At 41.7% G+C, this 17,763-nt stretch overlaps 1 protein-coding gene across 4 annotated transcripts in view; it reads left to right on the top strand.

The window, feature by feature from the left end:
• The window catches only part of lrrc4ba (leucine rich repeat containing 4Ba), a 35,031-nt gene extending 17,693 nt beyond the window's left edge, over positions 1 to 17,338 (top strand). For all 4 annotated transcript variants that reach the window (XM_031319028.2, XM_031319029.2, XM_031319030.2 and 1 more), the window contains 2 exons: positions 10,069 to 10,607; positions 13,126 to 17,338. In XM_031319028.2, the coding sequence (XP_031174888.1) occupies positions 10,362 to 10,607; positions 13,126 to 15,078 (2,199 nt within the window). In that variant the 5' untranslated portion in view covers positions 10,069 to 10,361 and the 3' untranslated portion in view covers positions 15,079 to 17,338. The remainder of the gene's footprint in view (positions 1 to 10,068; positions 10,608 to 13,125) is intronic.
• Positions 17,339 to 17,763: the final 425 nt, after the last annotated feature.

The raw sequence follows: 17,763 nt of genomic DNA, 5'->3' as shown, positions 1-17,763 counted from the left end.
GGAGAGAGGGGATGTTCCTCTTTTCAACACAAGGAATTTAGTTTTCCCCTGAGACTTCACCCCCTAGCAATGCCTCAAGGTGCCAAGACTGTCAGTTTGTGAGGAGACATCCACTCGTCGCTGTTGGCATTTACACTGAAGTGGTAAACAGAAGGGTTGGAGGGAACAAGGCGGGAGGTGGATCTGGGTTCTTACTCTTGCCCTCTTCATCACCCCCGCTACACTAACTCACTGCCAGTCATAAGCAATTAGACCACAAGCATTGTTCCTATTCACTAGGGCTGCTCCCTCTTAGTCGATTAGTCAACTAATCGGTCGTTTTGGTCTTAGTCAACTAAGATTTCTTTAGTCGATTAGTCATGTTTTATGCTTTTTTCATGCTGAACGACTTATTTCCAAGAAATGTACGAGCACATCTCTGGTAAACACAAGAATTAAAGTGGTGCTTTTGCATGACTCTTTGCGGAGAAACTCAGATTTACAGATCTGTCGATTAAATCAACTAATCGATTAGTCGATACAATTGAATGAGTGTTAGTCGACTAAGAATTTCTTCAATCGAGCACAGCCAGACATCTTGTGTGCTCCAAATTCTGCAAGATTGTTTCTGAATCGTTTTTTATTGGTCTCTGTTATGTGGGCTGTTAAGGCCGATACTGATGCTGTTTGGATCAAAGGAGCCAATTTCCCTCAGCATTTTATTTTTCTCCAGGTGGTAAAGTCTCTGAAACGGCAGTTACAGTAGAACATGGGGCACTAAAAGTCTGCGACGAAACACAAGATAATAACTAAAATCAAACTGCTTTCTGTGGAATCTGATCATTGAATTCAGCCCGGACTAAGAGTTGATCAATTATGATATTGTCCATCATATCAGACATGGATCACTGCTAGCTGGTTTTTAATAAAAAGCAGATTGATTAAATTGATTGAGTAAATTGACTGAAACAGCAGCTGCATTGAAACATAAACATCCCTGAGTATCAGCAGCGTTGGTACAGCGGATAAACGTATCTGCAGTTTGGGATAAAATCTGTCTTTGGTTATTATTTTAAATCACTTCCTTGTCTCAGAAATTGGGGGTGTGTGAGAGCAGATTTTCTACTGTCTTATAGCCTCACAGGCACAAACCCTGATTGCCGAGATGTCACCGCGATCAGGAAAGGTCATGGCTCCATTTCCACCGCACACAACCGACATGATGAGCTTTTCTCTTCTTCTTTTTTTTTCTCGTTGGCTGCATGAGCTGCCATCTTGGTGTGTGCCGAGTCATTATTGATGTGCCTCCATGCTGATGTGCAGACAGGACACTGGAGAGAAGGAGCACACGCCTGTTTGTACCGGCTCGCCTCTTGTTCAACCGTCAGCACATCTTTCATGGTCATCTCTCTGCCTTTCTCTCACTCGGTGTATCAGTTAGAGAAGTTTCTAGCTAACCATCTGCTTCACAGTCCATTCATGGTCCGTATACTCCACTGATGATTAGGGAAAAAAAGAAGAAAATATATATATAAATATATATATATATATATATATATATATATATATATATATATATATATATATATATATATATATATAAATATATATATATATATATATATATATATATATATATATATATATATAGAGAGAGAGAGAGAGAGAGAGAGAGAGAGAGAGAGAGAGAGAGAGAGGAAGAGAGAGAGAGGAAGAGAGAAGAAATAAAGGCACAGTGCTGAGGCCGCTCGCCAAACAGGCACAGCCAGTAAAAAGTCTGGATGACTGATAGATGGACGGCTGCAGCGTTGAGCTGAACATGGGCCTTTGAAGTGTGAATTTACTCACAGATAGGCGCTTCTCTTCAGAGACTGGAAGCTCTGTTAACTTCCACTGGACTGTTTGCACAACCTGCATAGAAGCACACTGAAATGTGTTCCTCCAGGCATCACTTGTTTTCAGTAGGAAGCATCTACATAGTGCTGTCTTTTTTGTTTTTGTTTTTGTTTTTGTTTTATATATATATACCACTTGGCCCTAAGGGCTTCACGTGCACACACGCTGCCCTACGCTCCATGTAACATATGCAAATGCGAGTAGAAAAAGAAAACAACTTGTAAAATGCCAGCGCAAGCTTTGAGCAGAGGCGTCGGACTGGGGGGGAAAAGGGGACTGAGTATACAAGACACTCATGTGAGGAGGGCCCACAATGATACTAGAGTAAATATCCCACAGAGAATGAATATGTACAGGGTCTAGAATTGTGTTCCCCTGGGTATAAGAGTAGAGTAGCTCTTTTGGGAAATAGCTCAGTGCATAGTGTGTGCGTATAGCAAGTGTGTGGTCGAGCGACAGAGAGAGAGAGCTGGTGGATGTGCTCAGTGCAAACAGGTGTTCAGGTGATGGTGATCGGAGCAGAGCAGACATTAGCAGTTAAGTTGTCAAGCGGTAGTAAATGTACTGTAGGTTTCAGTTTGTCCATGAATAAATACTGCAGCTCATCTGGAAGTTGAAGCAGGAACGGCGAACAACATGTCTACCACGAGGCTTTGAGTTATCTAAATATATTGAGAGTGGTAGAGCCATAGTCAATGTGCACTTTAGTTTGTGTGATTTGTAACAATACTGTTACTGACTGGAGATCAGTAAGATTCATATTTATTTTTTAATATTTAAATGAATTATTGATTTTTTTTAATGTTAAATCCACGTCACCATTCGACTTTAAGATATCAAAATATTTTTAGAGTGGCAGAGCCATAGTCAGGATATTTCTGCACTTGATTTGTAACTGTAAGGGACTGTTCATTATTTATTTCAGGGGCTACCGGAGGAAATTTGGGACCTTCAGTCAAAATAGACCTGACCCTCCCTTCACCAGCAATATATTTTAGATAACACTCCAAAATGATATGAAAAAAAGGGATGACTATCTATACAGGTTTGCACTTGGCAAAGACCTACAGGCAGTCATTGTTTTTTTACAGCCATGACATATGTGATTAAACCTCTGCATTCTCATCTTACACATCACACTCCTCTGTTATGGTGTGGTGGCCATTTCAGTAGATGTACTCACTAACATTGTTGTGGAAACACAATAAGCATCGAAACTAAATGCACACTTCCTCTATTACTGCATTACTTCAAATACTAAGTTACTCCTCTAGTAAAATAGTATTCACATGAAATAAAACAATAAAACATTGAGACCATTCAGCAAAGCACACTGGGTAATTCAACACTGGTTGCTATGGACTCGTCACTAGGCTTCCTCAGTCATTGTATATTTTAGCATAGGTAAGCTTGCCGAAGCTGAACATTATCCAAAACTCCATTTCTCAGACGAGCGTCAATTTGGGAGCTTGCATGCTGCCACTCCTTCCTTCTCAAATGCCTTGAAAAGGCTGTCGTTTATATATATATATATATATATATATATATATATATAATATCACCGGGACCGAAAGGATATTTGAGTCGGTTATGGCTGCAGCCTGGAGACCTCCTGTCTCACGCCCTCCCGGCTTGGTGCAGTCTGCAAGCTTTGACTTTTCAAAATAAAAGCTTGCGTCTGGTCCATTATGTTTTCGTACGGTGTTTTGGATGTGTTTGAACTAAACAGTACAGCAATCATGCTAATGAATACAATTATCTTTTCATCAGAAGTCTTAGTTACAACACGATGGAGTTAGCAAAGCAGTTTTGTGTTTATATGTGCGAGCAGGATTTATTCAGTTTGGGAAATCCCACGGTCTCTAAAGCTACAGTTCAAATTGTCTGGCTGACTAAACAGGGAGGGACCCATCTACTAGCGATAGGGGCCGAGACTGAGAGAGCTACCTGGATCTACATGGATAAATATGCACCAAACAAGCCACTTTGAAATGTTGCTGTTCTCACAAATACAAAAGTTGGGTGACCCTCCCCCTAGACTAAAAAAAATTGGATGACCCTCCCCTCAACAAAGAATAAAAAGACATGACCCTCCCCTATTTTTCTCCGGTGGTCCATTCCATAAATACCGAACGGTCTCTACCTGACTGGAGATCAGTAAGATTCATATTTATTTTTCATATATTAATGTTCTCACTTGGCCTGTGGTTCTGCAGTTCTTTATTGTCCTTTTTTCAGATTTTATTTAAGTGAAGTCATGATGATTATATTACATGTTTGCAAGGCCTGACGTTATAAGATCTAGTATTTACTGTGATTGAATGTTTTTACAATTCAATAGCTAAATAAAGATTGCAATTCCTCTCATGTCATTACAACACATAGGCCTAGCCTAATTTGAAAGAGCAGTTTATATGTTGACTGTATCCAGTGTTGTGTTGGTCATACTATAGAATGATTTATTGCTTGTATATATCGAATAATACAGAAGATAAGGAACTTAAATATATAGCATACTGAATCCCAATAGCAATATTGGTCCAAAAATGTGATTATTTTCCCATATCGTTCAGCCCCACTGATGAACACTCGTTTCTTTTGGAGAAAGAAGCAAAATCCATACACTCCTTATTCTGTTTCTTTTCCCAACCCTCCACTCTTACATTATGGTTCTGTGGCCACAGGTAGAGATGTAGTGAAGGGGGAAATTATGCAAAATCATTTAGCCAACCTTTAGAGGCTGACATAAATCTTTATGAAATTAAATCCACAGGATAGGCTACATCATTGCAGCTCGGATCAAAAACATGAAGATAGGAGTCTTTTAACCTTTTCAACCCTACAGAGCCTTTGGCATGTCAAGCATACTGGGCGACCAAGCACAAATGCACACAACTTGATTTTAAATTCCTGTCAAGATTCCAAAGGTATCAAATATGTCTGACTGAATTACAGTGAAGTAGTGTGTGTGTGTGTGTGTGTGTGTGTGTGTGTGTGTGTGTGTGTGTGTGTGTGTGTGTGTGTGTGTGTGTGTGTAAAATGATGCACGGGGCATCTAGAATTTTTCATTTGATGGAATCATGCAGCTTTCAAAAACTGTCTTAAATTTTTATGTTTTAAAGAACAGAGAATATACTGTATATGTAATGCTGTCCAACAGTGTGGGAAAAATGTTTTATTCAACTTTGAAGAAAGTCTTAGAAGCTCAAGGGAAAATTTAAGAGGAATACTGGGAGCGTTCGATTAAAGGGGGGGGGGGGGGGCATGAATTATATTTTCATATCATTACAATAAAATACTAGTTTTGCATGTTTTTAACCCATCCACTACCAACTTTTTATACTTTACATCCCAACTAATCATTTTGCAAGCATGTTGGATTTTACAGTCAAATAAGTTACTTAGGCCAGGGGTTCCCAGGGGCTTTTCAGCTCGAGAACCAATAAAGAAATGGGGTGTCTCTCAGGGCCCAAACTTGAATTGCCATGACATCTACATTTATAAACTACTGATAAAGAACACAATGAACCATGTATGCATAGGAAATGTATTGCATGGCACCTATCAAAAAACACATTGAGGCCTCTTCTCTGCATTTCGCATTGCTTTGGTGAAGCCAACGTTTATAAACTCGTACTTGTATTTTTTCGTTTCGACATCATTCACGCGATCGAGAGTGAGGGAATAACATAAGTCACACTCAACGTTACCTCAGCCAGAGACCGTGAACACAGTTTCAGGTCAAGGTTCACGAGAAAGTGAGAAAGTGGGGGGTGAACCGCCCTGCCCACTGCATCTCAGCTGAACAGACCAGCGTAGCAAAAAAGAACAAACTCTTCTGCTATTTTGATCAGAAAAATGATCTCACATTTCATAGCATTGTTATAGATTTTACTCTGCCGATTGGCGACCCAATAAAAACCCATTTTGGGTCCAGACCCTAACTTTGAGAAAGACTGACTTAGGCTATTGTATTGGGAAAGCAGAGAGGTCAAAGAGGAAGCTATCTGAACCACGGATAGCACTCTAAAGGTCACAGTGCTGGAACGTGAAAACAAGCATCAGCGCCTGAGAGCAGAGGAGCTGTCTATTTCCCTGAAGTGCTGAAATGACCTCTGACTTTAACAAAAGGCATTTTTGGTGCAATAACCTCACAAGTGCACTTCTATTTGATATAAAGGCAAAAGCTAAAATATAAAAAACATGGCATTCTTTAATTTCATAAACACATATATTAATTCAATTTCTTTTTTACTTGCTAAAATGTCAGTTGACCTACCTTTTATTTTGTATCACTCATAGGAGCGATGACCCTGACCTTTGTACTGGTGATTTGTGGTTGCTTGTCATTTGTGGCGACACACAGGACAAATTAATGTGTATTCACCTTCACTGTAAATCACTCCGGACCACAGCATCATCATCATCATCATCATCATCATCATCATCATCATCATCATCATCATCATCATCATCGTCACCGCTAAAAAACAGTGATGCAACCTCATGGATATTGGAGTTTTGATGTCATTCACACTCATGTTTGGTTCGTGCCATTTTGTATATGAGGGTGCTAATGAGGGAGGAGGAGACGGGAGAGGGGGTGGATGTGGAATTGGTGGGATACAGCTGGACAAAGTGGGAGACTGTGGTGAATAGGTAACCATGGTTACTCTATTGGCTAAGATTTGAATGCAGAGAGAGAGAGCAAAAAGGGGGAAAGGAAGCTGCAGTTTGTGTGCAGCGGAAAGAGAATGGGGGGGGGGTTAAGGGTTAATATGCATCATTGTAGCAGGTTAATCTTTCATCAAACTGCGAGGTCAATGCAGTGTTTACCCCCGCCACTGGACACTACAGTGTGCCGCACGGGAGGGGAGGAGGAGGGGGATTGAATGGGTTCACAAAAGAGTTCGCAGAGAGGAAGAGAGTGTTCCTACTTTTATAGAAGGAGATGGGAGATATCAAGGGAGATGGAGAACGGAAGAGAGAGAGAGGATAAGGAGGGAGAGTTACAGGTAGAGACTATTGTAACATGTGGATAGTGACAGCAGTGAGGCAGAATACAATCAACCAGCCTCTAACCAGCTGTCAGCTCCAACTAGTCTCCTCTATGGACTCGTGCTCACCACCTCACCCCAACATCCAAGCTACCCATCTTAACCTCAGCCTTAGCCTCCACCGGCTCTCTTATTGTTTTTCTTTTGCACCTCTGCTCAGATGCTGTCTACCTGAAATAGCTCTGGCACTTAGTTCTCAGTGAAATGAGTGAAAAAAAAAAGGTGTCTGGAAATTAAAATACATAATAAGGTGAGAGTCGATCCAAAAATAACCCTCTTTATCCGTCGGTGCCGCCACCACCACCGCCGTGTGTCTGGATAAAGATAAGGAGCAGTAGCAGCACTGTCCCTGACGACTGTTGCATCGTTGCCTGGTGTTGCAGTTGCAGTTGTTGCTGTTGTTACTGTTGCAGTTGTTACTGTTGTTGCAGTTGCTGTCCCACTACACTGGTGTCCTGTTCTTCTGATCAGAGTCGCTGCTGCCGATATGATTTATCATAGTGTCCTTGTGTGTGTTTTAATGTCATTGAACTACTGCATACGCATTATTGATCAATGTCGCCCCCACCCACCCGCCCAGCCAGCCAGCCAGCCCCACCTCTCCTTCCTCCCTCTCTCTCTCTCTCTCTCTCTACATCTCCACCTGTTTCATATTCCTCCATGTGTATTGTCTTTTGCCTCCATCTCTCCGCCACTCTCTGCTTTATATGCGTCTCTGTGTTGTCATTCCCCCTCCCTCCATCTCTGTATGTTTTATATTCATCTCTCTATTGAGCCCCCCTCCCTCCCTTCCTCCCCTCTCTCTCTCTTACTGAGCAAGAGATTATTAATATTAATGTGTCTCTTCTTCTCTCCCTCCTTCACTTTTTTATCTTTCTTTTACTACTGATCTCTTTTTTTGCTCTTCCCACTATTTATACCTCTCTCTGGGTCTTTATCCCTCATCATCCCTTTCACTCAACCTTCCCTCCATCTGTCTCCATCTTCATCTCTTTCTTTCTTTCCCTCTCTCTCTCTTTCTCCGGTCCGCTCTCTGCAGCTGTTCAGTATTCATCTATTACTGTAGTGTTGATAATTCCCTTCTCTGCCTGCAGCCATACAGTCATCTATCAGATTAATAATCCTTCTCCCCTTCTCATTCTCATTCTCATTCTCTGTCTCGCTCTCTCTCTCTCTCTCTCTCTCTCTCTCTCTCTCTCTCTCTCTCTCTCTTCCCCACTGTCTCCTTTCTTACTGTGCCAAGTGAGGATGCTCAGCATGTCAAATGAGTTTGCGTGTCAAAGTCCCATCATTACAACCATCATCATTAATAACCGTATCTAGATTGCTGGATGCCCTTATTAAGGTTATTCAGGTCTAAATAACCTGCCTCTCTAGGCTGGTGGAGCCTGACTTGAGCTGGCCATCTATTAGTGTTAATGTAGACTGCACCATTCGCTACCATTCCCCAGCCCCTAGAGCATGCAATGCTGTGCCCGTACAGGAATGGAATTAGCATTTAAGTCCCACCGCCGCGTCTATGCAACTGCAAGAAAAGTGGCACTGCTTTTTGGATTCAGTCTCTTATTGTTTTCAAGGTTTGGGTCTTGCTTTGATGAGTACGAGTTTTCATAAAGGTGTTTCTAATAGCATGTTCAAACATCAATATATCAGTGTAGTATTAATTGTTATACCTTGGTATAATTAGCGTTAACAAATAAGACCATTGCTGATGACAAAGCCACTATCTCACACCAGGGGTGTTATTTTCAAAATCAAAACCACATGTCCCATAAACCCTGTTGCTTCCTGTCACAGAGAAGTTTTTATTTTATTTTTACTGAAGAGTAAGAAGTAATTTTTTCTTTCACGCCTTCTATCATCTGCCATTGCAATTAACCATTGATTTGCACTGGGAGATCGGTAGATTCCCTGTAAAATCCAACATTGTTTCACACACTGTAAACAGGGAATTGTAGTTTTAAAACCAGAAGTATTTGAGCCATGCGTTTCCTCACTTGTGCTTTTCTCCGGGTGCAGAAAATACGTTCTGTGGTTGAGTATACATTTTGTTCTAAGATCACAATGATGAATTTTAATGCTTATCTTTCTATTTATATTGATTGGATGTGGAGATTATTTTTGTTACAGAAAGTATGTGCATCACATACGTCTTACTTCCTTTATTTTTTTTAAAACCTATTGTTGAAACGATTAGCCGATTATTCAACCGAAAATGAATCTAGTATTTCGATGAATGAATTATTTATTTAAGTCATTTAAATGAAAGTATTAAACATGTTCTAGTCAAAGCTTCACAAACTAGCTGCTAATTTCTTTCATGTCATGTGAATTTACTTTTACTAACTGTAACTTCTGCCTGGCAAATATTATTATGTTTAGACATTTTATTGAATCCAGGTAACAACAATCAGCTTCTGCTCACTGTCAGCACATACATTTGTTGAATATCTACGTTAGTTTGTAGGTGTTTAATAAAGTTAGCATATTTGTCTCATTGAGCTGATTTTTTGTTACTTGGATCCCTACATTTCTGTCTGAACACAGTTGTGCAAAGATCACTTTTTCTGTAGTCATTTTATTGACTATATGATTAATCGATTCATAAATAACATTTGATAATGATAATAATTCCAATACTTTCAGCCCTAAACCCAGTGCAAAGTTTCCACTGAAAATCTGCCTAATGCTTGTTTCTATACAACAGTTATACCAATGTTTCAAAAATTGATGTCTCTGATTTATTCATGTTTACATGCTAAATGCAGTGCTGTAAAGAAAGAAATACCATGTTGTCCTACTTTTGATCGCATGCTTCCATACATGTTTCTGCACCACCTCCTTGAACCATTAATTACAGAAACCAGCTTCCACCTGCCCTGGGTGTAAGGATTTGATTTCTGACAAAATGTCTGCTCAGGGATTATGTGGGATTTGATATGAGCAGTGACACAGAAGTTCTAATGCTTTTGACAATCCCTCCCATGATAAGCTGTACTGTAGATGTCTACCTATTATTTGTTCTATTCATTCTCTGTTGGTGAAAACACGAAGCGCAGTCTGTGTTCCGTCTTTAATATCTGCTCTCTTTCTCTCCCTCTCTTTGTCTCTCTCTCTCTGTTTTGTTCTTCCACAGTAACTCCTGGGTTCTTCTCACTTCACAAAAAGCCTCACTCAAATCCCCAGACAACACAAGAAAAAAAAAGGAATAACATCTGTTTATCTGCATATTTCTATGTTCAAAAAACAAAAGGAAAAGACAAAGAGATTGACAGAGGACAAAAAACATCACAGAGGATGCGGAATTAGAAAGAACAAATTGCCACTGGAGGACCAAAGGGAATATATACCTTTTCTCGCAAATCCACCAGCGTGGAGTCACCTCACCTGTACCTTCGGATTAAAGAGCAGGGTCATGTCCCAGTTGCCATGCGCATCGCCACGCTGACCTGCCTTCCCGGCCCTTCCCCCCTCCTCTTTCTATTGGCCCAGCTGCTACTGCGGCTCCTCCTCCCTGGGCCGGAGTTGGTGGGAGCCGCTTCTTCCTGCCCCTCCCTCTGCACCTGCTCCAACCAGGCCAGCCGAGTCATCTGCACCAGGCAGAACCTGGAGGAGGTTCCCGAAAGCATATCAGTCAACACACGATACCTCAACCTGCAGGAGAACTCCATACAGGTAAATATTGGCTGGAGGAATGTCACTCATCGGGCGTTGTGCATCTCATACGCAATACTTTGCATGAAAAAAAATTACGTTTAATAACGTTTAATAAATAAGGTTAAGTTAAGTCACAAATTAATGGTTGTATAATTGGCTGTACAGAGACATATGATTTACAGTATGTCTTTAACACTAAGAAAAGACTTAACCGTAAATGGCAATAATGGTAAAGAAAAGCCACTTAAGCCTCCGCTAAACTGAGGGAATATTTTATGAATTGAAAGCAAGGCATATTTCCATGACACCATGCTGCCTTTTGTATGCATTACCAATTTATCTGGAGTCCCTAGACATCGTTATGTGGCTTTACAGCTGCAAGGGAAGATCATTTAACCACAGACCATCGACACAAAGCACATGAATCTCTACATTTATAAACAGAGTGGGTTGATTTTACTCTGCAGCAGCATTTGAAGTAATTGGATCTCTCCTCATGTTGCTGACAGTGCATTGTTCTTTTGTGATTTTAAATTCATGCCCACTACATCTTATCTCCTCTAATGAAAAGAAACAAGTATCCTAAACACTGTTAAAATTGTCCAGTGCATCTCTCATCATGTCAAACTGCTCTGTTCATTGGACATTCTGATGTCCTCTATTCCTCGGGGAACAACATCTTATTAAACATTATGTGACGTTAACAGAGCATAAATGGGACATTATGCCACATGATTTGGTATGTGAGGTTTAAAGAGATGCTGTTCACATGAAAGACAAATTAAAGAAATAATACCGATATCCGTTACGTTTCCTTTTTAGCCTACAAATTCCGATTCGGTTTGTTGTATCCTGCAGCCCAACTTGAAATGATTAAAAATCTAAAAATGTTTTAACCCCTGAAGGCATCCTAGATTCTCTGGCTTATTTTTTCCTTCACTGAGTACCCTGAGAGTAAAGCCTTGACAGCTCCCACCCCCTCTTAACATCCCCACCCTCTCCCCCCTCTTTGCCTATCGCCCCCCCCACCGCCTCCCTCTCCTGCTCTACATACAGAAGAGGCAGTGGCCTGACTCCAGGAGTCTCCGTGTGTCTTACAGAGGGCTTTGGCCACACATATCTCAAACAATCAGAGTTTTAAGGGGCTTTTAGTCGCACTTACTTGTTGTGTGTCTTTGCGTTATTGCCAACTGAGCTCCAGTTGGGCCACACCGATGCTAGTGTGTGCTGTCCAGGGCCCATGGTGGCCATGTTTTTCAGAATCATGTCTTCCTGCAGAAAAAACATCTCTATTGGTTGTTCATTTGTAAAATGGTTTAAAGAAATGTGTCACACATAATGTTTAGACAGTTTTAAAAATGTATTCATTTATTTAATAGTTTTGTCCACCTTGGTGATTTGTGGTAACGCTTAATGTGAATAGTCCACTTATTATCAGCTAATTATCAAGGGACTATAATGTGTCAGTAGAAGGTCCCCTGAGTCTCACTGAAACAACATTGTGAAGAGTACTTTAGTGCCTGGAGCAGGCACTGAAATAAGGACAGGGTTAGGAATAGGACAGGGTTTACAGTAAGTTTACCACAGTGCTAAGAGATGAAGTCAAATGTTTAACACCTGCTTTTTATGTTAAATATAGGCATTGAACTACAAATTAAGTGTGATAGTTTGTCACCACCAGAACCCCACAAGCTGTGTTGTGCCATGGCACCACGGTTATACAGCAGGTGTGGATAGAGTTCTCAGAACCTTATTTTGAGGTGAAACTAACTCTGAGAACCTTCAAAACAAGACAACTGTGTTATTAGTTAGTAGGTTAGGGATTTAAGTTTTACCATTAACCACCCAAAACATATCGTCTTATCAATAACATGGACGCTCCAACATGGAGGCCAAGGTGGCTCTAGGGGTCAAAACAGAGGCTGCAAGACACACATGTTTAACTGGCTGGTGTCAGCAGTCTATCTGTAGCCCACCTTCCCCTACAGACAGCAACAGTAGTCACTGGAGTGGAAATGTCACCTGTTACCATTATGAGTAGAGGAATTAATTATTTATATATGTATGGTTTGTTTCTTTAAACATGTGTTTAGCCATATTTGTGCCTGTAAATCATTAATTGACAATATTTTTATATACCATATCTAATGAAAAAAAAAAAATCATATGTCAGTATTAGAGCTTCATGTCTGTTAAAAGTTGTATGCCATTTAATATTCTATGATAAGTCAAAAACAAAACAAAGTAAATAAAACTTGTACTGCATGTGATCCTTAAGTAATACAAAACCAATTAATATTTTATATTGTTTTTTTTCATCATTAAAACAGAAAAGAACCTACTTCAGAATGTACATAGTTGATTCCACCTAGTGAAAGTTAAGTTACCCTGAGTTTGTCACAAATGGCTCAAACACAATTGATGGTCCACTGTTTAAATTTTACCAAAACCTTCCAAACACTTCAATGTCCATTTGTAATCTACATGAATCATTCTACATGTTGTACAGTAACTTCACCATTATCTGTCCCTCCAGGTTATCAAGTCCGACACTTTCAAGCACTTGAGACACCTTGAGATCCTCCAGCTCTCCAAGAATCAGATCCGTCAGATTGAAGTCGGAGCATTCAATGGCCTCCCCAACCTCAACACATTGGAGCTCTTCGACAACCGCCTCACACTGGTGCCATCACATGCCTTTGAGTACCTCAGCAAGCTACGGGAGCTGTGGCTGCGCAACAACCCCATTGAGACTCTGCCAGGCTATGCCTTCCACCGTGTGCCCTCGCTACGTCGCCTGGACCTGGGTGAGCTCAAGAAGTTGGATTTCATCTCTGATGCAGCCTTTGTGGGCCTCATCAATCTACGCTACTTGAACCTGGGCATGTGTGGGCTGAAGGACATTCCCAAACTGACAGCGCTTGTGCGTTTGGAGGAGCTGGAGCTGTCAGGAAACCGACTGGAGATCATCCGACCTGGGTCCTTCCAGGGCCTGGTGTCTCTACGCAAGCTGTGGCTAATGCACTCACAGGTGTCCGTCATTGAGCGCAACGCCTTCGATGACCTGAAAAGCCTGGAAGAGCTCAACCTGTCCCATAACTCCCTGCACTCCTTGCCCCATGACCTCTTTACGCCTCTTCACCAGCTGGAGAGGGTACACCTCAACCACAACCCCTGGATCTGCAACTGTGATGTGCTTTGGCTAAGTTGGTGGTTGAAAGAGACGGTGCCCAGCAACACCACCTGCTGTGCCCGCTGCCACGCTCCCCCAGTCTTAAAGGGCAAGTACATTGGAGAACTTGACCAGAGTCACTTCACCTGCTTTGCGCCGGTCATTGTGGAACCACCTACAGACCTCAATGTCACCGAGGGTATGGCTGCTGAGCTCAAGTGTCGCACAAGCACCTCCACAACATCTGTCAACTGGATCACCCCGAATGGCACACTAATGACGCATGGTTCCTACCGGGTGCGGATATCCGTCCTGCATGATGGCACACTCAACTTCACAAATGTCACCCTGCGTGATACGGGCCAGTACACCTGCATGGTTACCAATGCTGCTGGCAATACCACAGCAACTGCTGTCCTCAATGTCACCGCCGCTGATGCCAGTGTCAACTACACCTACTTTACAACAGTCACAGTGGAAACAGTCGAGACCCCGGGAGATAAAGAGTCTGCATTGGTAGCCATCAATGAGACATTCATACGTGTTTACCCTGGCCCCACTCCCTCGGGCCACCTGTGGTCAGAAGGTGTTCCTACCACTGCCTCCTCTCTGTCAGCAGGCTGGTCCTCCTCCTCTCCTCGGGCCACCCGACCCACGTTCACTGTGCCCATCACTGAGCCAGGCTTCTCAGGCTTGGATGATGTGATGAAGACCACCAAGATCATCATTGGCTGCTTCGTAGCCATTACCTTCATGGCAGCGGTGATGCTTGTGGTGTTCTACAAGCTGAGGAAACAGCACCAGCTGCATAAACACCATGGCCCTGCTCGTGCTATTGAGATCATAAATGTGGAGGATGAGCTGGGGGCTGGGGCCAGTGGTCGGGGCAGCGGCATCTCAGGAGGCTCCACGGTGACGCAGAGCGGAAGCAGTGGAATAGGAGGGGGCCAGAGTCTCAGGCTGCACCACCCAGAGATAGTCAACCTGCCAAACCTGGCCCGATCAGAGCACCTCAACCACTACTACAAAACCCATCACTTCAACAACAACATGATGGGCATGGGCATGGGCACTGGTGCGGGCCTCAACAACAACAACAACCCCTCGTCTTGCTCTCAGTCTCAGAACACATCTATATCCTGTTCCCAGGTGACAACCAGTGGAGGAATGCCCACAGGTGGCACCCTGCCCTCCCCTGTGCCCCTGCCCCAGTTGGGTCTCCACAGTTCTCTGAAAGGCCTTATGGGGAAAAGCCAGAATGAGCCCCTGCTTTTTAAGAGCGGCTCCAAGGAAAATGTGCAAGAGACTCAAATTTGAGTAAAAGTGAGAGTGGAAGTAGCAGGTAAAAAAGAAGAGCTGGTAGAGACAGTGAGACAGAAAGAGCCTGTGAGACCGATTGTAGCCTACTGTCGTCATGGACAGATTCCAGAGAAGATTATATTTCACAGTCACTGCTTTGTGTTGTCAATCTGTTGACAGAGAGAAGCAGATAGGAAGACTGACGGAGACAGAGTACGATATCTGATCAGTCCCACCAATAGCAGCCGCACATTCTTTTCAACTAAATCAGACCCAAACATATACAATGTAAACCACAAACATCCAAATCATTCAGTTTTCTGTGCAGCCTGCTATTGTCTTTGGCAAAGTCCAAGATCAAGCCAACTCTTTTCATTTGCGTTCACAATCACAGTAGAAAGCTATGAATAATACACATGTGCAATGAGCCTCTCTAGGGTTTCTACAGATAGCTTCGTATATTTCCAGACACATGCAGTGTATATATTTGGAGGGAGACATAATATTGGCCATTGAACATGTTGTCAGATTAGTGTTTGGCAGAGACACGGAATAACAAACAATGGTTTGGGTAAGCGGTACGGTCCCAGGTTTCCAGGAAGCACTAAAACAGAACTGAGAAAGCAAAATTAGAGCAGTGCAGCGATTTTGTCCAGGACAGAGGTATCCGACTAGTACTTCACAGGGAGAGAGAACAACAACAATTGTTTTTTCAGAGCGCTTTCACTCTCACTTTCTCATTTTTTCACTTTTTACCTTACTGGCTACTGTCTTCTTTGACGGAGAGAAACAGAGTGGGTTATCATGGGAGAAGAAAATTCCTATTGCATAAAGGATAATGAGAGATATAAAAAGGACCGAAAGTACATATTATATATACCGTAAATATATTTTCATTCAAAGAAATAAATTATAAAGAATCTTTATTAAGCTTCTGACTGAAAACTACAACGTCTGAAGAATATATTTAAAAAAAAATAGAAGTTCACACAGCTGTTGTAGTGGCCCTCCCTTACAACTTTTCCGAACTTGGATCAAGATGGCCGCTCCGACTGTGCTGCAAAAGGACACGTGTAGGAGAGTGGCATCCGTTGAGAGGGAGCTAAAACAAAAACCTGGCAAAGTGTTTGAGTGAATTTATTTTGTTCTTGACTTTTTTGTAGCTACACACAAGTGTTTCCCTCTTCTGTCACATTCACATAAACAGGGTCATTGGAGAAGGGAGATCTTTACGCTCTACTGCAAAAATATAAAATCAGCTCTTCATCATTTGGTATAGTGTATCTATAGCATTAATAATAATGATCATGATGATAATAATGATAACAAGCGGTTTTTATTTGTCATAATGGTCCTTTAGTGATAAGCATATTAAACGATCAACGATATGCCACAATATTTTACTGTACTTACTAAAAAACGTTGCACATGCTAGTTTAGCATGCTCTCTAAAAACATTTGGTTTCAACATACAGTATAATGTATCACGATGATGATATGACACATCATTATTATGTTATCATTATTATCATTCATATGACTATTATTATTACTACTTGTGCCTACAAATATCTCAGAAGTACTTTTTTCATTTGTATATGACACTGAAGTTGTTTTGTGACTGACCCTGTTGGACTTCGGCTAATGAATGGCAGTGGGACAGACTCAACGTGCCACTAAGTGAACTCCACATGCATCAGCAGGAAGTAACCTGGCCCTCAAAATGGCTTCCTCAGTCCAGCCCTCACTGACTCGTCTGCTTTGATGTCTCAAGCAGTCAGGACCCCTCATGTTATCACGCATTAAAGACAGGACATGAACCTTTGATGAAGACTGCTCCTTTGCAGGGGATTATTACACAACTGTATCTCAGTGTTATCGTGTATGAGTGGATTTCATGGCAGCAGGGAGCTAAATGGACAACAGGCTTTGCCAAGCATTTTTAAAGGTAAGCGAAGCTCGTTCAGTGAAGGAGATGGTGACATACAGTACAGTATACAGTGGTGGGAGAGTTTTTCTAAAGAAAAAAGACACTTAAATGAAAAAATATAGAACCTTATAGATCTTTTAAAAAAAAAAAATTATTATGATAAGTGTTTTTCATTTGGGGTTTTTATCTAGTTTGATTATTTTCTGTTTTTTTAAATCAAGTGATATCTTTATTGTAATATTGTTATTGTTATTATAATTAGCTAATTACACTGGTTAAAATTATGAGAGATGTTCTGTTAGCAAAGGTCACTTTGAAAATTAAATAAACCTGGCACATAAAATGGCAGTTGAAGTCTGTGAAATTTGGTGGCTATTTTTTTCCATTTTGTTGTAACCAACTTTAATTGTAGTATCACTGTTTGTATCCCTTTGGCTCTGCTTGAGATGAGACATAGCGAATGTGCAATCGTCAGCACTGGGTCCTTTTTTTCTGCACAGGGGGACAGGAAAGGCCCTGTTCTGGTTTACAAGCTCACTCACACTTGCTCTGTGCTTTCCTGAATGGCATCGCCATCACAGTGTTCAGAGTGCGATTGCGCTATGTCAACACCTTGTTGCCATGACTTCACACTCAGACAAATGCGCCAAACGGCGTCACCATCGGCGCCTCATGAGGCACCTTGTTGCCCCATGTCAGTCACATTTCTTTTAGGTGCCATATCTTGACGAGCCAGCCAGTGTTCCTTCAATGATAGCAAATCAACCTGAGCA

Source organism: Sander lucioperca, chromosome 21 (assembly GCF_008315115.2).
Source record: "Sander lucioperca isolate FBNREF2018 chromosome 21, SLUC_FBN_1.2, whole genome shotgun sequence".
Classification (NCBI taxonomy): Eukaryota; Metazoa; Chordata; class Actinopteri; order Perciformes; family Percidae; genus Sander; species Sander lucioperca.
Note: the sequence above shows the minus strand (reverse complement) of the source record. Positions and strands in the feature narration are given on the sequence as shown.